Below are 22,980 nucleotides of genomic sequence, written 5' to 3' on the forward strand. Positions count from 1 at the left end.
TGTTAGCAAAGAATTTGTTTTATTATTCAACCTGAACATAAACAAGGAACATACTCATGAAACAGGACACACTCCTTGATTATGGCACACCTCAAACTACTTGGACTAAAGAAAAACTAGTGCAATTGTTTAATTGCATCTAACAACAGAATAAAAATTACTTTGTATTCCTTTGTTTTTTGTTCTTTTTTTTTCCAAACCCATTCCATTTGTTCTCTTCTCTCCACAACAAAACCTCCAGTGGTTAGTCCTGGAGACCACTCACACTGCATGAAGCAGAGTCCCCATGGGCTGGTCCATGTTACACAGAAGCATGCAAAGGAGGATACTGCAGCATTTGCAATGCAAATCTATTAAATACGTTATAAATGAACAAGGTGTCCCTTTAACACTGCAATTCTAGAGCATTTATCTCTGGTGGAAGTTTCCAGTGTATTCATTATAAAACAGCATACAATCAGAAACAAACAAGGAATTTTGCAAATTGTTTGTGTTTTCAACTAGTAAATCTTTCTGAGAGCTGTGTCTAGCGCCGAAACCAAAGCCAGCTGTTGAGTAGCCAGAAAGCTACAGTAATGGAATACATGATCATTTCCCTCTTAGCACGCTCTTTGTTCTCTTCTTCCAGGAGCTGGAGACGGCGATTAAGTTTGATTATCTAAAAACAAATAAAGGCTTTTAATATTTCAATAAAAGTTGCCACACTTTCAAGAAGCTTCTGAATAACCATGTAAAATTAGTATCTCAAACAGATGAATGTTAAACAGTTGATAATTTGACCTTCTGTCTTCAATCTGTAGTGATCAGACCCTGCAGTCCCTATTATTTAGGAACAGAAACAGAGTCAGATTCTGCAGACTTCCGGAACAAGACATGGCATTGAGGGCAGTCCAGCAGGAGCACAGACAGGAGCCCTTGCCTTGCCTGTTGGGAGTACCTTTGTAGTCATAGAGAAAACCTCCTCCCCCATTTTACCACTACAGCTTTGTCCTAATGTTGTCAACTACCGTGTTGTACATACCTGTCTTCTTAAGGAGGCAGCATCTACGACTGTCATGTCATCTGGTGTTCCCTCGAGCGTCGCATCGAAGCTGGAGAGACCGTATCTAGCAAATGAAGGAGAGGGCTCAGCTGTGTCAGCCATGCAGATCACCAAGTACCATGTTCTATCAACATTCTAGTACATGTATATTTTGGTGGTGATGGAGACAAGAACTATAATTTTTTTTTGCAGCTGTTACAGAGTTGCATTTCAATAGGACCCTAACTGAGTAAAGCACAAACAGATATGAAGTGGGTAAGTGCTTGACTAAATTCTTGATTGCTCTCCACACAAATTTCCTTCCACAGTTCCTCAAAAGACCATTTCCAGTTAACTGATTCATGACACCTGAACACTACCTGACCTAAAGTGCCAAAGCTGCAAGAGACCTCACCAGAGTAGAAATAACCAGAGACTTGCAAAGTGTCTTATGTTCAGTATCTACTTCAATATCCAAAGGGGACACTTACTGATATTAAGAACCTCAGTCACATTAATCTCTGTATTTTAGGCAGAGAATCTGGCAAACAAAACCCAGTGCAGAGTCACTCACTGCTTGCTGAACTTTATGTGGTTTAGAAAGTTTGTTACCAGGGCACTCTCAGTTTTCTGAATGCAGCAATTCAGAAAGAACATTATTCCAACTCCAAGACAAGTTAAATAAATATAGAACATTTATTATCAGTTCAGAAGTGGCAGAAAGTTTACACAGGTTTGTATTTGGATCATCCAAGTGCTGGCTCTTGACCAGATTAATTTCCAACAACTAGCAGGTAAAGCAATTCCTGATCCTCCACCTACTCCTGAGCTTCTCACTTTGTATCTTAAAACCTCTGTTTCCAATATCAGCTCCCTTTGACTTCCTTTCTCATGAGGACCTGTGAACAACTTCTGCAAACAGCTTAAAAGGAGCAAAATAACGTCGAGGCTATAGAATTCCCAACAAATACACCTGAAAGAACATGAAGCATTTAATGACAATTAATTGTCAACTCAAACTAACAAGAATATGAGTAGAATTCATGGAGCTTGCAGAATGCCCTTAAGTGCAGAAACTACTTTTGCACTGCAGGCTCTTCCATCCTTCCATCACTTTCCTGAATCTTCTCTAGAATGCCCTCAGCTCAAGCAGCCTCTCTTCTCCCAATAAATTGTCAGGTTTCCAGGTATCACTGCCCATCAATACTTTGTTTCCAATTAAGAACTGCTATTTGTAAATGAGAATTGTCCTAATGTGGACTTCAATAGCAGTGAGATAGTTCAGCTTTGCAAAAAAAAAAAAAATATTAAAAAAAAAAATAAAAAAAGAGGACCTTACTCTACAGGTCCTCTGAAAACTGAAGAAATTTCTGATGAGGGTCTTTTTGTAGCTACTTTTTTGTTATTAGTACATGGTAAAAAAATTAGAAAATTCCACCAGACCTACAGCACAGCTGTCCCTCACCCTCTCCTAGGAAAGGCAGGGAGGGTCAGCATTTCAGTGAGATGCACACACCTCCCTCCCAGCTCACATAACAGTGTATCACTGCTGTTCAATTTCCAAACCATTCCAAGTATTAAATCAAGAGGGTTACCAGCACAAAACCTCTTAGACCATTTCAGAAACGGAATTCCTGAGTTAGAGAAGAATCATCTGTTTGAAACCAGTTTCTACTTAAACACAAATCTAACCTCCATTTCCATGAAAACTGAAGTCTAAAAGGCAAATGGGAAAAAAAAAGTGAAAGGACTATTTTCCCCCCATCATCCTGACCATGGGATTATGTGTCAATTTCTTACCCAGTTCCACTGAAATGATGTCAATCTGCCAAGACAACGGCAGTGAAAAGGCCTCCAGCTACAACCAACAATCACAGGTTGAGAGCAACTCCAAATTAGTTGAGGTAAGGCCAAATCATCCAGTAAGCTCCCTATTAAATAGCAAACACTTGAACTATACAGCTCATGTAATGGAAGAGCCTCCCCTCAGGCATTAATCTGAGTCAGAGTTCTGCAGCACATTGTATCTACCAGGCAACTGAGATCTGGGCAGGTGACTTGGATGGGGAAGGAATAAAGGCTTGAAATACCTCAAGAGTTGAGAGGCAGCATAAAAATGAGCACTGTGCTTTAAAATAACATTGCTGGGAAGAGGGAAATAGAAATCTGAATTTTAGAATTAGTGGATCATGACTAACAAAAAAATGCTCTTTACCTGGTGTTGTCATGATGAGGGTTAGAGGAAGTGGTAGCAGCTGACCCACCACGTAACATTGGCCTACAGCAGGATTTTGTAGATTGAAAGCACAAGACAGAAACAGGAAATGACAAACAAGAGATAAGAGGTAAAACACAAAGATCAAAGGAATATCAAAATACTTCCAGATATACTCTATGTTTCAATATAACTTCTATAATTTATTTTGTTGTAAATTGCACTTTCATATTTCTCTCATTCAAATTGATTATAATCAACACTGAATGTTTTTGCAGCTAAGATGTGTAAGCAAATTTTTGATTAAGCAGATTTGGAGAAGCTTCATTTACAGAAGACAAATTATTGGAATAGAAATTTAGCCTTATAAAATAAACATGGGGAACTTCAGGTTAAAAAAAAATTACCCCCCAAATCTAAAACCTCATCCAACAATAACAGGAAATCAATAAATGTACTACACATACTTATAAAAGCCCTTTCAATCATCCTCTGCTCCTTGCAGGGAAAGGGGAGATTTGTCTTTCCTGTATTCATCTATGCTAGATGTAATTCAGAAAACCTGGGCTGGCAGCCTAAGGGCCATGTATAACTTGAAAAGAGGCAGATCTCTCCAGGAAGAAGGGACTACAGGCTTCAAGCACATCTCTTAAGCATCCTTACAAGTGTTGCTCTTTTTCCCTTTTCTTTCTGGGCAGGGAGGAAGAAAGGTAGAGCTTTTTTAACTGCTGCAACTTTCTAATATACATGAAGTTTGCAATGAGAAGTTGCTGTGTTTCACTTCACAGCAGATGGGAGCACCAGCAGCACCCTCTGACAAGCTGGCACTACGTGTTTCCAGGGCCTCTGGTAATGAGGCATTAGGTTCCACATCACAGGTGTGCAACAAACTTTGCAGGAGCCTGAAATCTCTTCTCAATCTCTTTCATTTTCCCAATGCCAGCTGGAGATACTTGTACCATGCATTTAACCCAAGTACACTGCAGGCTATAAAACTGAAGGCAAAGAGAATCTAGGTATGAAAATCTTTGCAGCAGGTCCATGTAGGAGGCAGAGCTTTGGTGCCAAGGTGGCTGGGAGAACACTGTGGCCTGGCCTGAGACCAGCTACAACCATGCAAAAATAACACAGCCACCAGCTTCACCTCAAAAGATCAGGATCTAGAAGCTGTGGCAAACTCTGCTACCTGATAAATATTTACTGGGACCAGGTCCTAGTCTAGTTAGCATCATAAGTGCACACCACAATGTTCTCCTTTCTAGCACTTAGGCCAGCATGATTTGTTTTAAAAAACAGAAACCCCCATTTCTGATACATGCAATATATGAATGTTCTTACCTAAATGTACAAGGTCTCACAGAAAGTTATCAAAAAAACAAACAAACAAAAAAAAGCTATTCCTAACCAGAGAAATAATTCAGCTGGCCTAAAATTTTCTCTGACAGACGCTACAACTAAATACTTTGAGACAGTGTAAGAAATTGACTAAAGAGCTGCTATGGAGAAGGTTACAGAATTTCTCTGAGAACTTAAGTCACCTGTAACTAACTGGCAGATATGTGAATGCCAGTGCCAGTACCCAGCAGGCACTTCCCACACCATCTGACACAGGACAACATTTGGATTCTGTGTAATGAGAACAACACTCTCAAGTGCTCTCTAAATTCAGCCTCTGTGCTATCTTTTGGCAAACAAAGTCTTACAGCTGTTGTAAAATTTATCAATCCTAATTCATAACTACCCTTCCCAAGGAAAGCTACAGGCTTGGAGACAGCTGAGGGCTACAGCAAGGCACAAACCCAGAGCCCTCTGAGATCTGTGCAAGTCAGGAACTCAAACTAAAGTCTTTGATCCCACTTCCCAACATAGCCAGGTTGTTAAGATGCTGCAGGTGATTTCTTCCTTTACAGTTCACTTTTTATTTCATTACAGATGGACCCAAAAGGAATACCACAATATTGCCCCACCTCTTCTACTTGCTTGTTTTTTTATATCAACAGAGAATTTATTACATTGATCACCGCATGAGAACCTGACCCCAAAATTAGCAGTAAGTCTTTTGGTAAATACAGAATACAAGTATAATATAGGCAAGCCATTAAATGCATAGCCTTCTTTAAAAAAAATAAGTGTACATTAGAACTTTGAATTTTCTGGCTGCTTCTGTGAATTCTATCCTAAACATTAGTGCACAATCAGAAGAAGCCATAACACCAAGGTCATGTGTACTCCCTGCAAACACAGCAGCAACCTCAAACTTGAAGGGAATGCTCAGGAATACAATTTAATACCAATGGGAGAACAGGCTCTAAGGCAAGGAGCAGCTGAACCTGGTCTGTCTCCTGCTGCTTCCACAGTGAGGATGCAACCCTAAACACACAGTCTGGGAGGAAAACAAGGGGTGGACAATTCAAGAACCTGGGTCCAGTTTCCATCACTCCTGTGCCTGTGAACAGGGACTGTGGCCAGGACACACTCTTTGCTCAGCAGAGGCAGCAGCTGTGTTCAGCCCTGGCTGGCCTTTAAAGCACCTCTGCAAGTGTCAGCAAGGCCCTAAGAATGGGCAGTAGGATAAAGGGATGTGCTCCAGACATGAGCTGGGTGAGCTCCTGAAGTACAAACAGGACTGGCTGGCTCCAGCTGCTCCCCTTGCCTGTCCCAGTGCTGCCAGCAGTTACTCCAGCACAGCAAAGCTGCTGCCTCTCCCAGCCTCCTTCACACCTGCACACCCATCTCATTTCCTTCTGAACTATCATTACCCCAGGCCAGAGTCAAGTGTAGCCCTCTTTGATGGTCCTAACTCATTTCCCATTGTATTTCTACAATGAAAAATATCATTAACTTTCTCAATATAAAAAAATGATCTTATAAAATCTCAGGATATGACTATGTGGGTGAAGTTTGACATTTAAAAAGGACAGTGTTTTTTTAGAAACGGCTATCCTAAAGAAAGGAAATTATAAATTGCCATACTCTTTCCTCCTAAACAAAATGTACTGACTCAAGAGATGAGTCAGTTTAGATCAAGTACAGATTTGAAAAATACAGATATGAAATTGTCTATCTTTCCTGCATTTAAGACATCATTAAAATCTCCTTAAATGCATGGAGTTTTTTTGGGGGCTTGTTTGTTTAGCTGTTTTGTTTTCAGATTTTCTTCTGCTGCCTAGAGCATAAAAGATCAGTTTTTAAAAGGCACTAGAGGCAGGCCCTACAGTCATTCCACAGAAATTGAAACAGAAAAACGGTTAGAACTAGAAATCAAAACTGACCTATTGTCCTTGTCCAAGCTGAAGGAAATGCAAGAGTAAACAGTGATCATTAAATTGTTGCTCAATTAAATAATCCTTTATGTGAGCAGTGCTGGCTGAGCTAGGCATTACACATTATCTGCAGCAGTACCATCAGCACCTACCGTTAGCAGTTTTAGTAGATTGGAAAATGTTGGGGGAAAAAAAAGGCAAACTATAAAACAAGTTAAAAATATTTCCAGTGAGTAACACACAGCCACATCTTGTTAGTTTTAAAAGATCTCTTCAAGTATTAAGCATAAAATATTAAGGTAAGGCTTTGAGAAAGAAAACACATTACACAGAGCAAAAGAACAGAGTGCAGGTTTAGAGCAATTTAAAATGATTAGTATTTTGCAACCATGCAAGTGGATCATCCAAATTTCACATTCCCACGCCAGCTGTAACAGCGGGTGTCTAAACACCCAGCCACAAACAATACACTTTCACCTCATTGAAAAGTTCATTATTTTAGCACCTATTTATTCATAGGTGACTAGAAACAGGTTTCCCATTCCTTCTAGGAAGGTTAATAAGAACAACTCAAAAACTAACTCAAACCAGGATGAGTAATGCAGCTTTTGAAATATTCAGAATCCTAGAATTTTTCTGATAATTGAACTAAGTTGAAAGTGTATGTATGTATATGGATTTGATTTCCAGCATCCAAGAAAACACAGGCAAGAACATGCATAAGAGAAGCCAGGAATAAAACCTGTTAGCTTCACAGCAGACTGGGAAAAGGGCTACAGTTCCAATCTATATTTTAGCAAGGACTCTCAGCACAGGATACCTAAGTGCTACTGTTCATAGACAGTACAATTTCTTCTTATCTGGGAGCTTTTATTTGGCAAAACAAATTTATAATTATGTATTTTTAATATTGATAAGAAAAAAAGAAAGTATTGATGCCCAACTGTTGATAGATAGGCATCAAAAATTTAACAGCTACACCCTGGCATTTCACAGGTCTAAATAATTGATTAGTTAAGCACCCAACTCACAGTATTTCAAGGGATTCTATGCAGCTGATTTTGTTTGTTTTTCTGAGTCCCAGTTTAAGAACACAAAGGCCAAAAAGATTGGAGCTCTTTACAATTCAAGAATGTTAATATGGGCATTTATATACTGTCAGGTCAGCAAACATGGTGAGCTACAGGAGGTGCCAGTTTGGAAAGTGACTGCAAACACACAGACATTCACAGTAAGATTGGCTTGATAGTCACATTTCATTACCAAAACAACTAGAAAGCAAATAATTTAAACTTCACACTACACATACTAAGTGTGCTGCTAAGGTAAGATAGCAGAGGCACACGGCAAATTTTAAAGAACTTGCTAGCACAGGCCACACTGAAGGACTGCAGGAGAAATGAGCAGTTCTTCCCAGTGTTCTTCCCAATCATTTCCACTAATTCAACCTCCTGGCAAGCCCTGGGGGTCTGAGCTAGCCCTACACTGGAGACTGTGTGCAACTGTTACCTGAACTTCTGTGTTGGCATACAACTAACCTGGAAATTGCTTTTAGTAAATGAATATTGCCATGGTTAATCCTTAGGAATGTTTCTATAGTATTAAACATGCTGTTCTTGGAACACTTCCAAATCCCAAATCCAGACAGTCCAAGGATACACCAAGTGAGCAAAACTCCACTGAAGAGAATGGAAATAACTATACAGGCATTGCCATGAGGCTTGCTCTGGCTCATTACTCTCCAAGTGTCAGGTTATCCATAAAATCAGAGATAGCAATAACCAGAGGAGCAACCAACTCCCCAGTGTCCCCTGCCTTTCCTGCTCTCAGCATCCAGGATGGCCACCATCAGTCATGTGGCCACCAGAGAGAATCATTCCCAATATAAACCATAATAGTTTTCAAGTCTTCACACATATAATGCCTTTAAATATTCTATCCTGTTTCTGCAGTTTTTTTTAATGCCTTATGACATCATCAACCCAATCTTATTGATTTGCACCACTGCTCACCAACAGAAAAGCAGAAGACAAGGCTTGTAAATTTGCAGGCTCAGGGTCAAGTACTAATTGCAGAATACACTGATAGTCTCGGACCAGCAAAACCCCTTGCAGCCACAGGCTAACCCTTCCTATAAAGATTTTTATTTGGAAGGGAACCAAAACAATCCTATATTTGAAACAGAAGCATTTTGAAATGTGAATTTTGGACATTTAAATTGCTTATGAATAGTGAAAGCAAAGGAAAGCAAAAGCAAATAATTTCATCTCATTGTTGTGTAAACAGAAACCAAACTCCACTAAAAAGGAGAAAAGAAAAACAAAGCAGCAGAAGCTGGCAGAATCAGTGACAACCAATCACCTGCAGTTTTCATCCAGCACATCCAAGACCTGCTGGTAAGCCCTACGAGTGGAAGACTGGATAAACGACAAAATGCCACGAGCAGAGTAAAGATTAATTCCATCTTCAGGTAACATATTGGGAGGACAGACACGAGCCTGTTGCAGTGATGGGGTCACACTGTTTGTACAAGCATAGTAAATGAAGAGAGAAATACTAGAGTCAGATTTTAAATGAAAAAAAGCTTTTCAGATAGACCCCATTCCAAAATGCACATTGCTTGCTTTTGGTTTACCCTTCTCCCACCACTGTAAGGTAACACTCCCAAATTCGAGTAGTGTGGGGATTGTGAGCTGCATTTACATATGTTCATCAGAAACACACACAGGTAGTACAAGGACACAGTTCTGATCTGTTATACAAGTTAGTCCTAGAAAGTGCTTGTACAGCTGTACCTGTTGAAGTCAGTGTTCAAGTCCTCACTTGACATCAATGAAAGGAGTGTTTTTACAAGCACTGGCATATTAAGAAAATCCTACACATCATTTCTTTCCAAAACACGAGCCTTTTTCAATAAGAAGAATCTCACACAGAACTCCTTCAAGAAAAATTTTTGGAAGCTGTGATCAAGACAGTATTTTCATTTGCACATGAGCAAGTTTAAAGGCAAACTGCAACAAATTCCAAAAATAGTACAGAATTCACGTCCCAGTGACAACAAATTACATGTTCTAACTTGTTGACTATGATGCAAAAAATATTATTTAAAATATGCAGGACTGGACTTCAAACATGGCCATTTGGATTACACCAAACTTGTCTATCAGTGAGAAATAGCTTTGATAAACTGCTTATGATTTGCTTATGTTTCTTTACATTCAAAGTGACTTTATTCACTTTTCTTGCACACAGCAATACTTTTTTTTTTTTTAATCTGGAAACTTTATTAGAGGTGAGATGCTTTTTTAGTAGGAATTAATTTGTGTTAATGTAAATATTAACACACATGCAAACCAAGTGCAAGCCATTGTACCATTTAAATCTTGGGTTAGTTTTTATTCCAAGATTATCAACCATAATTCAACACATTTCCTTGCCACTTGTGCTTTGCCACAACAGCTTTGGATTTAAAATGTCAATCTTTTTGACCTTGGCATTTTAATAAAACATTAATGCTGATTTCTTGGAAGTTGGTTTGCTATTTGGCTAATCTCTAGCTGGGTCAGAATTCTGTGGCTACTCTCACTTTGAACAGAGGTGCTCTGCACGTGGCTGGCAGCAAGATCACAAAACTGAGTAGGACAGAAAGTTCCACTGAACAGACTGAATCAAAGAATGTCACACAAATGTCACCTCTCCCACAGCAGAGCTCAGCCATCCTGGGCTTCAGGGGACATTCACAGACTGCAGCAGCTGGGGCTTGGCTGATACTGGTCATTGTTGCCTCAAGGGCAGGTATCTTTTCAGGCTGCCATAGACTACATTTCAATAAATATCTGGTTGCTTCCTTACAGCTTTTATTGTTCTCCCACACTTGTAGAATCCACCTTTCTTCTATATTTATGATGACTTCTACTTTGTAATCGATAGTAGTGGTCACACCCACACATTTTACTCTGGAATTGCACTAGAAATGCCAATATTCAGCAGAAAAATATCAAGCAGCAGGGGTAAGTTCAAATATTGCCACTAAAATGAATTTATCAGAATTTTTACTCCTTGTGGATTTGCTGGATTGGGGCAAATGAAGGAAGAGTTAAGGCTTGAAATCACAGTATATTTTACATTAAAGCTAATTTCTCCTGTACATCACTTCAGAGATGTGCAGAATAGAGTGAAAAACTACTTAATAAAAAAAGGTAGAAATAATATTTAAACATATTGCAAAACAGAAAACATTGTGGAATTCCTGTTGTCCAGAATGGTATTAATATAAATACAACAGTAATGATTTTTGCATTCAAAGATTTCTGTATACTAAAAAGATTCTAAAAAATTAAAAAGCAGAACAAAAATAACCAGTTTTAACTAAAACTGTACAGAATTCTCTAGAATTAAGTTACATGTGCTGATTAAATTCAAACTTATATAATAAGGAAAAAATAAAAAACCAAGAATAATTCTATGAAGGTCACAAAGGCTGTGACTAGGGGGTGGAGAGAGAAGCAAAATTTTTCTATTTTCCTTTTCCAGGATTTGAAATTGCTGTCCTGTAAGCATCTGGCAGTCCTTTGGACTATGTCAGACCATGGAGAAGAAATATTATGAAGCAATTACCTGATACACAAATCATCCCAGATAACATAAGAGAAAAAAACCTCTGCCATAAGGAAATTCTCTAATATGTAGTATGAGCACTTATCATTAGATATTGTGGCTATCCCTCTTCCCCCTCCATTTGCAGTGAAATGGTCCTAGTTGTAGGTATAATTTTGTTTCTCATCTCTGAAAAGAATTCTTATCTACAGCTCCAGGCACTGTAACCTCCCTGGTTACAGACACCAGTCAATTCCAGAGCTTGGAACCAAAACAAACAAGATGAAATTAGAGATATTACTGTGAAAGAGTACAGTAGCATTTTGCTATATGCAGTTTTTAGCTTATCAGCAATCTCCCCTAAACCTTCTCAAAGCATTTGTGGTGTACATAGGCTTTATTTCAGGTATTTCTCTGACTTGCAGTTCTGGTAGTATTAAATGAGTGGTAAACAGATTTAACTAATTAAGGTTACTTTAAATTCAAGCACATAGACAGACGTGCACACTCTTCCTCCATGACTTGCAAGAAGAACAGAATTTCTCAAACTGTGAAACTGAACTCTCTAGAAAGATGTGTTATTCTAAGGAAAAGGCTGGAGCAAAAAGAAAATTAAGCGCTGCCCACTTTTCCATGCACTCTTGGTGGTTTGGTGGTTTTCAGCAGAGAAGTAGAATCTTTGCATTCAGCACTGGCTGGCAATGACCAACAAAAAGCTTTGTTTCTCCAGCTATACAAAACTAGCCAAAGAACAGAGTGTCAAACAAATTAAAGCTATTTTGAAATTTAATTGTCCTTTTCATTGGCTATCAGGTGTTTTTCCCTGTGCTCTTTACAGAGGGAAACAATTTGGCCAAGTTTGAGAAACCCTGAAGCAAAATTAGAAACCACAAATCCAGTGTAGCTGTTTCAAATTTTATATTCTTATAAAACTTAGTCAGAATATTAGTATTGCAGAGAGCTGCAGAATTATACACACTCTTGCTCTGCATACACCAGGGAAGGTTCAGGCTTACGTGCAGTCCTTAGTCGAAAGAGGTGACTGGAACCGTGGTATTTTATTTCTTGGGACAGTATCTGATCTGTGCCACCTTGAATAATAATTGTAATCTCTTAAGTAAGCATCCTTAGAAAAAGAGGGATTGTAATTTAGAGAGTTGTCATTATAGCTACACAGACAGTTATTGCACCAGCAGGTACTTGTTAGTCCCAGGATTTTTAAGAGCATTAGAGAATTACTGACTTTAATGAAGCCCAGCTGCCAAAAAAATCCTCAGAACTGTCTCTGCATGCAACTGGGTAACAAGAAGAGAAAGACAATGGAAGAGAAACCACTATTTGTGCATGCCAAGAACACCATGACAGGGAGTCCAGCCAACTCTCACTCGCACAATCTATTCCAGAATGTTTAATTTTGTCACTTTGTAAGTCAAGCCCTGGAATTTCACACAGAATATCTGAATATTTTATCCAAGAAGGACAACAGTGTCCTAGACTAAAACATAAGAACCGTAGTCATATTTTGAAAACAAAGGTTTTAAAAGGCAGTGCTCCAAGCACCTCTTCAATCCTCATCACAGCATCTGAGCAGCACAAGTGGACTTCCTTTTCTATTTGAAGATGTGAACCAAACCAAAGCACAAAAACAAAGAGCTGATTTTTGTCAAGGTAGAGCACCACAGCATTTGTGAGTGAAGAAGTAAACTATTTTTCAGCCAACGACACTGGATATAAGAACTTAAGGAGCAGCTAGTTTCTTGTATTTTTGTAATTAACTGGAAAATTAGTATTTCCAGATGGTAAAGGAATTTCAAGGTGATATAAATGAGGCAACAGCTGCACAATAACACTTTCTGTAGTGCTTTACATGAAACTTGTAATTTTTTTGCAGTTTATACTGTATGTCCTGAGGGCTTAAACTGTGAGGAAACAAGAGCCAAGAGGTTACTTTTCCAACAAGTACAGAAGGTCTGGCCTTCCTGCATTTGTGGCAGCCACACAGGTTCCACTGTGACCGTGGTGTTTTTACAATCTGAATTCCTAGAACATTCTCCTGAGAGGCAGCCAGGTACAGTCACATTCTCCACTTGGAGAGTGACAAAACCAGGATGAGGGAGAAATGTCAGACTCAGCATCAGAGTGCCATAGCATGTTCAAAGTGATTTCTTTCTTGGGTCATACTGAATCAGAAGATGCAATTGTGACAGAGAAAGAAGCCATTTCTAGGAACCTCCATGATTTCACAGCAGATGATCTAACATTAGACACAGCATAACTCCTGTCATAAGAAAACAAGCACCTGGGAGGACAAGAGAAAAATGAAATTCTACTAAAATACATTATCTGCAGGTCAAAAGTGCAGAATAAATACTGCAATGAAGAAGGATATCTTCCACACAGGCAGTAGAGAATACAGATCTGAAGGCTCAATATCATCTAGCTGTTATTTATCTTACAAGCAAGAGAAGAGATCCTGGATCAATCAAAAAGATACAATAGGAGATGCTTGGCATTGGAATTTTGATTTATTTGACAGATCGTATCAAGTACGAGCGTGGGTATCAAGAGAGGAAGACTAATCTCCAGGTGTGTAATAATTTCCTGGGTTTTGTAAATGATAGACTGAGTCATGTCAGCTGCCAGTCATATGTTCCTTGATCACAGCCTTTTCAAATTTACAGGATTTCAGGTGCTTATTGTATTGCTAAGCCTCTGAAGGTTTGATAGTAAATTAAAATTCTGTGACAGCAAATAACATTCAGATCATGTAAACCCAGTAATTCTATATATAACTACTGAGTGACAGCAAAGCACACAGGTGAATTTTACAGATTTAGGATTTTCAGATTCAAGAAGTCCAGACATGTGAGAAATCTGACAGCAACTACAGGCAGAGCTGATCTTACTATTTTCTCAGATGGCTGGCATGGCCCATGACTTTTGGAAGACTAAACTAACACGGGGATCAAGTGTAAAACAATTTCAAGAAATTGCAATAATTTCTTTACCAACTGTTTTTTTCCTTTTAAGTACAGTACATCAAAGACAGGCAAAGCAGAGATGACAGCATCAAAGGGAGAAATATCTCCTCAGGAAGCTCCCACCACATGAAGACCATGGTACTTCAGCATGTACCATATCCAAACTACCAGATGGGTAAGAGCAAGCCATTCTGAAGTGACATTACAGTGTGTGCAATCCAATAGGACATTACTGGATAAGTGACACCACAGGGAACTTGGACACTGAGGAGGCTGATAGAACACCCAGAGACTGAGCTGGTCAGCAACTTAAAGATGTGAATCTGAGTTTTGCCAGCTCAGTAGATGTGTGTGACTCTGCAGACCTGAGCACCTAGACATGTGTAATCTATAAACTTGTATGAACCCAAAGTCTGATCAAATAACAAGGGGAAGATATGAAACAATATTTCCATGAATATCTGGAAGAGAAGTATTACATGTCTGGAACATGCATCAGAGTACATTTCATTTTAGCCAAATTAACAGGTGGACAGATATGTAGTACACACAGTACCTCTACTGCCCCTGATGTAAATAGAAGAAAACAGACATTTCTAGGGCATATTTCACTTGATCTACTTTAGACTAAAAATAGGTAGACCCTAAGTAGGCTATGCACTTATTTCCCTCTAGTTACCGAAAAAGAAGTTTGGTGGTAATCTAGCAATAGTGTTATACAGTCTACATTGGGACAGATGAATCCCATCTTTCAAATTTTAAAGCCTTTCTAAGGCATGTATTCCTTATGGCAGCTGTATTAAAATTCGTGCATAAAAGATTCCTAGTGTTATATTGCAAAACCAGTTATTTCCAGGTGGAAAGATGCTGTCACTCAGAATAAGCCATGATTAATCCAAGACTATCATATCTAATAAAAATTTACAGACATTTATGTCTTCAGAAGGCACCCTAAGAACAGTAGATGAAGTTTCCAATTCTAAGTGCTCCTTGCCATTTTGGTCAGTAAAGATTAAGATGTATATCCTCACAGATTCCAATACATGAAGTACAGTGACACCACAGAAAAATTACTTATTCTAATATTTATGAGGAAATAAAAATATTTCTTCTCCAATGAGTGAAAATCATTGTAATATTAACAGCGAGAGAATTGGGAACATTTTGATGCAAAAGAACTCCATTTCCTGAAAATTCAGGGGGAAAAATTATTGTACCAACTCAGGAACAGAAAAATCTCCTGAAATAACAATTCCTGGTAACTGGTGAAACCAACTGTGAGCCCACAAACACTTCCACCCATCCACTGCAAGAAGTCACCTCCCTAAATAAACCCACAGAAAAGAAGAAAAAGGCTAGTTAAAATGACGTTCTTGCCACAACATACAAAACATTAGTTGGGAAGAGCAAACAGGAGGTGAGGAAGGAAGGGTGTCCCGAAGCTGCAGCAGTGGCCCTGCAGGGGGGCTGCACTCACATGGAGTCGTTGCGGGCCAGCTGCCCGTTCTGCCGCGTGGCGTTCTCGCTCATGGAACGCTCTCTCTTCAGCCTTCCCACCGAGCGCACCTGCAGCACGGGAGCAAAGGAGACATAACAGCCAGAGAGTTCCAGGACACAGCACTGTGCTCTGCAGGTTTGTCACTCAGATCTGCCCTCAGATACAAAGGCACTTTTTCATGGGTTTCACAGTGATTAGCAGGAAAACAACTGGTGACAGATGTGATGCTGGTACATGTAAAATCAAGCTCCAAACTGACTGCAATCCTTACCTATCCATGTGACCTGATGTCAAAATTACAAACCAACAGAATTTTCAATATTCTCTGGACATACTCAAAGCCCTTTGGACACAATCCTGAGTAACATGCTCTAGGATGACCCTGCTAAGGGAGGCTGGACTAGATCAACTCCAGTGGTCCCTTCCAGCCTTACCCATTCTAGGATTCCCATCACCAGAGATAAATATCTTTCTATTGTATTTTATAAGCCTATAGAATATGCACTTCATATATAATTTTCCATTTTTAAAGTGTCTGTTGCCATTATTCACCTGGATGCCAATGTTATACCATTCTTTGAAGTTGTTTTTTTCAAAGTTTTGTTAAAACTCATTAATTCTGTGTGGTGTTATATCATCTGGCTATGAAGTCCAGAAGTTAACCACATACATTGTAATGTATAACTATATGTATATTTATATACATATATATGTATATATATATATACATATATATACATATACATATATATGTATATATAACTATATGTATATTACATAACACAAGAATCTTATTATTTTCTGGTACTCTATAAATCAAAAAAAAACATACAGCTTTCTCTTCATCACAAGGATTTTTTGTTATAAATATTTTGAGGAGTTCTAGTTATGACTTTATTATTGTAAGTAGTGAGTAAGCTTGCAGAGCACGGCAATTTCAGGCCATCTGCCACATCAAAGTCTAAAAGAACTACTATAGTGCTAATAAAAATATTTTTGTATTTTCCCAACATATGTCAGCACCAAGTTGATCTGTACCACAGTAGAGAAATCATTGGTCATTTCACTTTCTTTAGCAGAATGCTTCTTATCTAAGGAAAAAGCAAAATAAGTACTGGCCTCTTCACTTTGAGGTGTCTGCTGTGGAGGTTTTTCTAGGTCCAAAAAATCTAGTGGTCGATCACTAAGAGAAATAACACGGGGAGGAGTTTTCAATGCCAGTGGTTTGAACGGAGTAGACTGAAGAATGTCAAGGTCTGCTGGTCTGGAAAATGGAATGTCTTCACTATTACCTGCAAAAACACCAATTGTCAATAGAAAGCAAACTGTTCTGAGGCCTGAAGGCCAGTGCTTAAATTTCAAAAGGTCATCACAGCAGTAACTTCTCCTGCCTATGCCAAATGATGATGTATAATGTTCTTTAACAGGTCTTGTATGTTAAAAACGACTGTTTTTTCAATGTGCTCATGAAGACCACATTGACACTCATTTGAGCAGCTTCTCTGAGGAAAATGATCCTGAGTAACCCTGAACCACATCAACTGTTATGCAACTGAGAGCACTGAAGACACAGTCCTATCAGTGGTGTCTCTGACTGGGAACATCAAAGCATAAAATACATGCATGTCACACATTTTGCAAACTCTTGTTCAGCAGTTCTGGATCTGCCACTGTAAAGCCCATGACCACAAATACTAAAGTAACATTGATAGATTCTACTCATAATAGACAGATTCTTAACAAAATTAGCACTCTGATTGCAAATCAAACACATCTTGCATGACAAATACACAGTCCATCCCCAAAATTTTTTAGTTACTTTAGCTTACAGTTAATTTCTAAAAACTGGGTGTAAATCAATAAACAGTAATTTTTTTCTCCAAAAATAGCATAGGAAGATGAAACATCTGCAATTAAACCTTCTGTTCATCATTAATTCATCAGCTGTCTCCATTATAAGCTACACCAAAACTATTCACAGAACATTTTCAGACCTTAAAAAACTTCCCAACTTCCCAGAGCTTTAACTGTTTAAACACCAGAAAGCATTTTACAGGTTACTCTTTTAAAAATGACATATCGATACATATTTTTTCCATCCAGAAATCTGGGGAGCTGATTTAAGTTTTCACCTGCACTGTGATGCAGACATACCTGCCACTACAATCCGCTCTGGAACCTGCATAGTTACACTGGCATTTGGAAATCCTTCCTGGCTGCCCTTGTCCAGGTCAGCGTTTTGAGGAGCCACTTTGAGCTTCTCGGGGACCCTCATGCGCTGGCTGATGCCCTCGGTGTATTCCATCTCGTACTGCAGCCGGTTCATCTCGGCCATCTCGGCAGCCGGGGACGGGAACGCCGCCCCGCTCATCCTGCAAAGGGAACCCAGCACTCTCACAGAGGGACAGGGACCCGGCAGAAGGACGCAGGGGAGATGCTCTGCTCAGATTACCAGGGAAGTGGGACAAAATAACTGAAGAGTCTTATTTAAAGCAAAAAACTGCACGATAAAATTCAAAGGAAGTGTAGTTACAAAGTGCTGAGAGGTGCAGGCAATGAAAGAAGAACAAAGTGATGCTGCAGACAATGCTCAAATTGAGGGTTCTCAAATTGAGCCATGGCAAATGAAAAAAAAAGAAAACCAACCTGTAAATTCTGCAGGTAGGGTACTAATCCTGCACTGGCTGGCAGAAATAGAAACATAAACAAAGACATCAAAGAATTGGTAGGACTGACAGGAAATCTATTCAGGATTGGTAAGAAGTCTAAATTACTGATTTGCATTTACACAAATCCAGTATACTGGTGGTTGAGAAAATGGCTGAAGTCTCACAAAAACTGCATGTTGAGGCATGGGAATGACAGAAAAGACTCAGCCTGGGCAGGAGCCTCCTGTTCACTGTCAGTCACCCAGATCTTACAAGGACAAAGTTCCTTATCAACAGCCTGTCAAATCAGCTTGGAAACTGAGAATATTCATAACCCTTCCTAAGTGCAGCAATACTTTAAACTTCTCACTTCTGTCTTTTTCTGTAAATTAACATCTTACTTTTGTGAACTGATACAGGATGAGGAGGAGAGAGAAAAAGACTATTTAAACATAAAATCATTTGCCAATACTTCATATATACATTTTCCTAGAAAAGGAGTGAGATTTCAAATGAAGCAGTGGAGGAGTTTCCGAGAAACTGGGCTGTGAGAAACTTATTAATGCAATGGCTCAGAGTTGTGTCAAAGACCAAGGTAACTGGGATTCTGAAGTTAGAGTTAAGGTAGAGAGAAAAAGAAATCCTAGAGCTGCACCTGGGGGTGGCTGGAAAGGGACCTCAGACAGCTGGGAGAAGCTGATTACCTGGGCAGTGGCCAGTGCACCTTGCTGATGGCTCAGACCCAGATAATGGCTATGGGCTTGGTTAAGAGACACCCTGAAGCTGCATTTGGAGAGGGGCTGGAAAGGGGCTCCCAGATGAAACACTGAGGTGCAAGAACTGGCTGTGGGAAACTTTTCATCCAGGCAACAGCTGGGGGGCTTGTCAACAGCTCACACTGAGATGATGGGTTTTTTTAGGGTTAGAATAGGAAAACAAAGTTTCTAGACATATATATATACATATACAACACATAAATATAGCTTTCCTGGCAAACCTGCCTATGCGAAGCACAAAATCTCTGAGTGGTGTTGCTTAAGTAGGTCCCTAAATAAAGTAACCCATCCTGGCAAAAAGGCAGGGTTTGCCACTAAAATTGCAACTACATTCCTTGACTATTTTTGGCAGCGAGGCCACGTCTGTCGCTGCGTGTGCTCTTTGCTGAGCTGAACGTGCAGAATGCGGAGAGGCCTCAGTGCAGAGCAGCCCAAGGCAGGTGAGCCAGCCCAAGCCCTCCCTTCCCTCCCACCATCCCACACAAGCTGTACTTCACATTTCCAACAAAACCTCGAATAGCCCTCAGCCAATGGACAGAAGCACAGAGAAGGATCTGCACTGTGTAACACACAAATGCACACACTCTGAGTACACCCAAGATGTGATCACCTGGCAGCCCGTCCTGCGAGCCTCAGCGGTATTTGCAAGGCTCCCTATCACAGATCAAATAAAGTATCTCAATCATCTCTGAGTGTCACTGTAGCACAGTAGAGGTGATCAGGGAGCAGGCTAAAAGGCCACTGTGTAACCTTAAAAAAAGGTCTATGTAAACTTTAAAAAAATTAGTTTTAAAGGAAATACTTGAAGTGCTGCACAGTTAATCCATCTGTATTAATTATCACTATTTGTATCAAGTGAAAGTGAAACAACTAGTTTAATTAGAAATAAACACTACAACAGTTCAAGAGTTGCTTAAGCATCTTCAAAAATGTCAACCTTTTCACATGGAGTTTTTTCATCCCCGCCTTTTGATTTCACAAACTAGATCTGTCCTTCTTTCAAGATATTGGCTTGATCAGCCAGTGACATGAACAAAATACACAGCCATCTGAGATTTCTACATTCCAAAAGGTGCTTTTCATTTTAAACATTGTCTGTGATGAGTAAAGCATTTCCCAATCTCATAAAAATCATAATGCTAAGAGAGAGACCAAATTTTAAGAACTTACAGTAGCCAGAGTATTGACTGGCAACAGCTTTAAGCATGCTTCCTGCTCACGTGACAAAACTGCTTCACTCTCATTTGGAAACACCTGGCTGGCTCCAAGTTTAGTGATCGAGTATCCCTGCCCTGCAGCAGTGTTTCCACCACAGCTTGGTGAGGCTTTTGGACACAAGTCTGCTTGCACAACAACTGCTTTCCAGCTGCAAGGCAAAACCTACACAAAGCCAGACAGCAGCAGAAAGTATTTATAAACTAAATAGCACTGTGTGGGTTTAGCAGCGCTTGCCAAGGCCCTACAGAGGCAACACCTCAATATCTTCCTACTTTTGTTTACTTTGTGTCACCAAGAACTGGATTTGCTGTCAAGTGATTTCAAATTTTACTCCTTTTTACAAGAGAACAGCAAAACAAGAAACAATGAGATCTCAGCAACAGATAAAACATTTTAACGAAGCTTCTGAACAAAACAAAGTTATGTCCTTTTTATACAAAGCATTTTACAGAACGCATTAATAATAAATCAGGAGACTGAGGATTTTAAAATTGATATTTACAGTACTAAGTACCTCTTAAAAACGCATGATAACAGAAATCTGAGAATGATAAGACAATAAAAATCCAATCACAAATACAGGGCAAATAGAGGACAGCTGAAATGCAAGTGAGTATCAACAGCATTTAATGAAAGAAAGAAATGAAGGAGGAAATCCAGAGGATGAGAAGGCAAAAGAAAAAAAAAAGGTTATAGAAAGTGAGTTACATGTTCAGAAAGACACAGGAGTACCTCCCTCTCCTGAACAAGAACAGAAGAGATGGGGATGAAGCAATGCAAACAAATGTGAGGGATGACTGTTTGGCAGCATTTTGGCCATAATCAGACATTGGCCATATCTGTGCTGCAACTGGGAATGTTCTGCACAGTGTGGAGCCCCAGATACAAGAAGATGAGCTCTGGTAACAGTATAGCTCTGTCAGCACTGAGCTCAGAGAGGTTTTACAACCCACACCAAACTGTAGCTTCTCCAGCTCCATTACCGTTTGTTCCTGATGTGGCTACTTCACAGATCCTCTGCTCATGTGCTCACAAGCTACAAAGTGTTCCCTTGGCAAGCATCCAGTTATCCTTGGACAAGTAAAAACGGGACGAAGAAGACTCAGAGCAAAGTTGAGGATACGAATTAAGGACCCAGAAGACCTTATCCTGGGGCCCTGGAACTCAGAATACAGATCAGAGAGGCCGTGAGCTAACAAAGCACGAACGGAACAATGCGAGGCAGAGGAGCAGCAGGGGCGGGCTAAACGCTGTTCTGCAGAGTACACTTACAGGTGCTGAACTTACACGCTGGTCCCTCTCCTTAGCACTGGGATGACATCAACAAAATGCTCCTATCACACACGAGCAAGGCTAGATGATCACGAAGCACTAAAGGCTGCATTCTTTCAAGTTTGTTTTACTCCAAACAGAAGAATGCTTTAACACAAAATACTTTTTTTTTCTTAATAAGAAAAAACATTCTAGAGAACGTTAGAAGAAAAACGTCATTCTGACAACCATTTTTCTGGAGCACCCAACTATTCACTGCGCTGTGGCGGCGTTAAAAGCCTTCGGAAAAGAGGGGGTGTAGGTGCTTCCTTCCCTCCATAGGGGGGTCGTCACGGCGGCTCAGCCGGTAACGTCCGAGGGAACGGGGGAGCTCGGGGCCTCGCACTTCGCCCCTCGGGTGTCCCCGGGCTCGGCACAGGCACCGTCCCGCTACCGAACGCTCCCACGCGAGCCGGCAGCGACCCCAGCCCCGGCCGGGCCGCGGGGCACTGCCCGAGGGTCGGGGCGGGGGGCGGCGCTGGCAGCCGGGAGCCGGGGCGGGACGGGCCCTGAGGGGGCCGGGGCTGGGCGGACAGGCGGCCGCGGGGAGCGGGGACACCGGCTGAAGGGGCTGAAGGGGCTCCGGCTGCGAGCGCGGCGAAGGGCCGGCTGCGGCCCCGCGGGCAGGCCGAGCCCTCCGAGCGGAACTGGGGCCGCTGCCGCCAGGCCCCGGCGGCCCGTACTCACCCCGTGCGGCGGAAGGAGGCCGGGGAGCGCTGCCAGCCCGGCCCGGCCCGGCCGGGAGCTCGTCAGGCACCGCGGCACCGCACCGCGCTCCGCGCGTCAGCCGCCAAACGCGGCTTGCGTGTCCCCATCGGGATTCCGTAAGAGCTGTACGTCACGTGACTGGAGACGGGCGGAAGCGGCTCCCTCCGGTGCTTCACGTGTGAGGGAGGCGGGGGCAGCCATCTTTGCCGAGGGCAGCGTGCGCCGCGCAGGCGCGTTGGGGTGCCCGGCAAGGTGACCCGCGGCGCAGCCCTGCCCTCCCCTGCTCTGCGCTGCCCTGCCTTCCCCTCCCCTCCCCTCCCCTGCCGTCCCCTGCTCTGCGCTGCCCTGCCTTCCCCTCCCCTCCCCTCCCCTGCCCTGCCCGCGGCGGGACAGCCGCGCTCCGTGCCCGCACACCGAGCGGTGCCGTGTGCCCCGTGCGTGGCCAGCGTGTCCGGGTTGTGAGCTCTGGCACGGGCAGGAGCCGGGGCGCTGCTCCAGGGCAGCCTCGCCTGTGGCGGGCTCTGCGCTCCCGGGGCCCTGCCGGCCCACAGCCATCGCCGCCCCGCTACCGTCACAGAACATTTGTCACCCGTTCCTGCGGGCCCGTTCCGGCCCCGCTGACACCCCGCGCACGCCCCAGCTCTGCCCGGCGGAGCTAAAACCTTCCAAGGGCACCATTAGCTGACCCTTCCTGAAACTGATTCTCAGAGAACCCAGGAGCAGCTGCTGCTTCAATTTTCCAACT

At 41.4% G+C, this 22,980-nt stretch overlaps 1 protein-coding gene across 11 annotated transcripts; it reads right to left on the reverse strand.

Moving 5' to 3' along the window:
- On the reverse strand, positions 1 to 22,771 carry MFF (mitochondrial fission factor). 11 transcript variants are annotated; one of them, XM_053985898.1, is made up of 11 exons: positions 22,215 to 22,369; positions 21,200 to 21,373; positions 17,729 to 17,946; positions 16,694 to 16,866; positions 15,554 to 15,642; positions 12,112 to 12,186; positions 8,861 to 9,019; positions 6,509 to 6,526; positions 3,237 to 3,299; positions 1,022 to 1,106; positions 1 to 658 (listed from the first exon to the last, which is right to left on the reverse strand). In XM_053985898.1, exons 3-11 carry the CDS (start codon positions 17,943 to 17,945, stop codon positions 527 to 529), a joined length of 1,011 nt encoding a protein of 336 aa, XP_053841873.1. In that variant the 5' UTR covers position 17,946; positions 21,200 to 21,373; positions 22,215 to 22,369; the 3' UTR covers positions 1 to 526. The 11 variants fall into 11 exon arrangements, with proteins under 11 accessions (XP_053841873.1, XP_053841874.1, XP_053841883.1 ...); XM_053985899.1 differs by lacking the exon at positions 22,215 to 22,369 and adding an exon at positions 21,489 to 21,914; XM_053985908.1 differs by lacking the exons at positions 21,200 to 21,373; positions 22,215 to 22,369 and adding an exon at positions 22,667 to 22,771.
- Between the last annotated feature and the right edge of the window lie 209 nt (positions 22,772 to 22,980).

Source organism: Vidua macroura, chromosome 10, assembly GCF_024509145.1.
Source record: "Vidua macroura isolate BioBank_ID:100142 chromosome 10, ASM2450914v1, whole genome shotgun sequence".
Lineage (NCBI taxonomy): Eukaryota > Metazoa > Chordata > Aves > Passeriformes > Viduidae > Vidua > Vidua macroura.

What these genes read in the sequence shown, in the direction of transcription:
- MFF (XM_053985908.1), bottom strand. Translation starts at nt 17,945, where the DNA reads ATGAGCGGGGCGGCGTTCCCGTCCCCGGCTGCCGAGATGGCCGAGATG. An exon ending in CTTTCGACTAAGGACTGCAC is followed by an intron (nt 9,020 to 12,111) that starts GTAAGCCTGAAC and finishes TTGTACAAACAG; the next exon opens with TGTGACCCCATCACTGCAAC. An exon ending in CTGCCTCCTTAAGAAGACAG is followed by an intron (nt 659 to 1,021) that starts GTATGTACAACA and finishes ATTTGTTTTTAG; the next exon opens with ATAATCAAACTTAATCGCCG.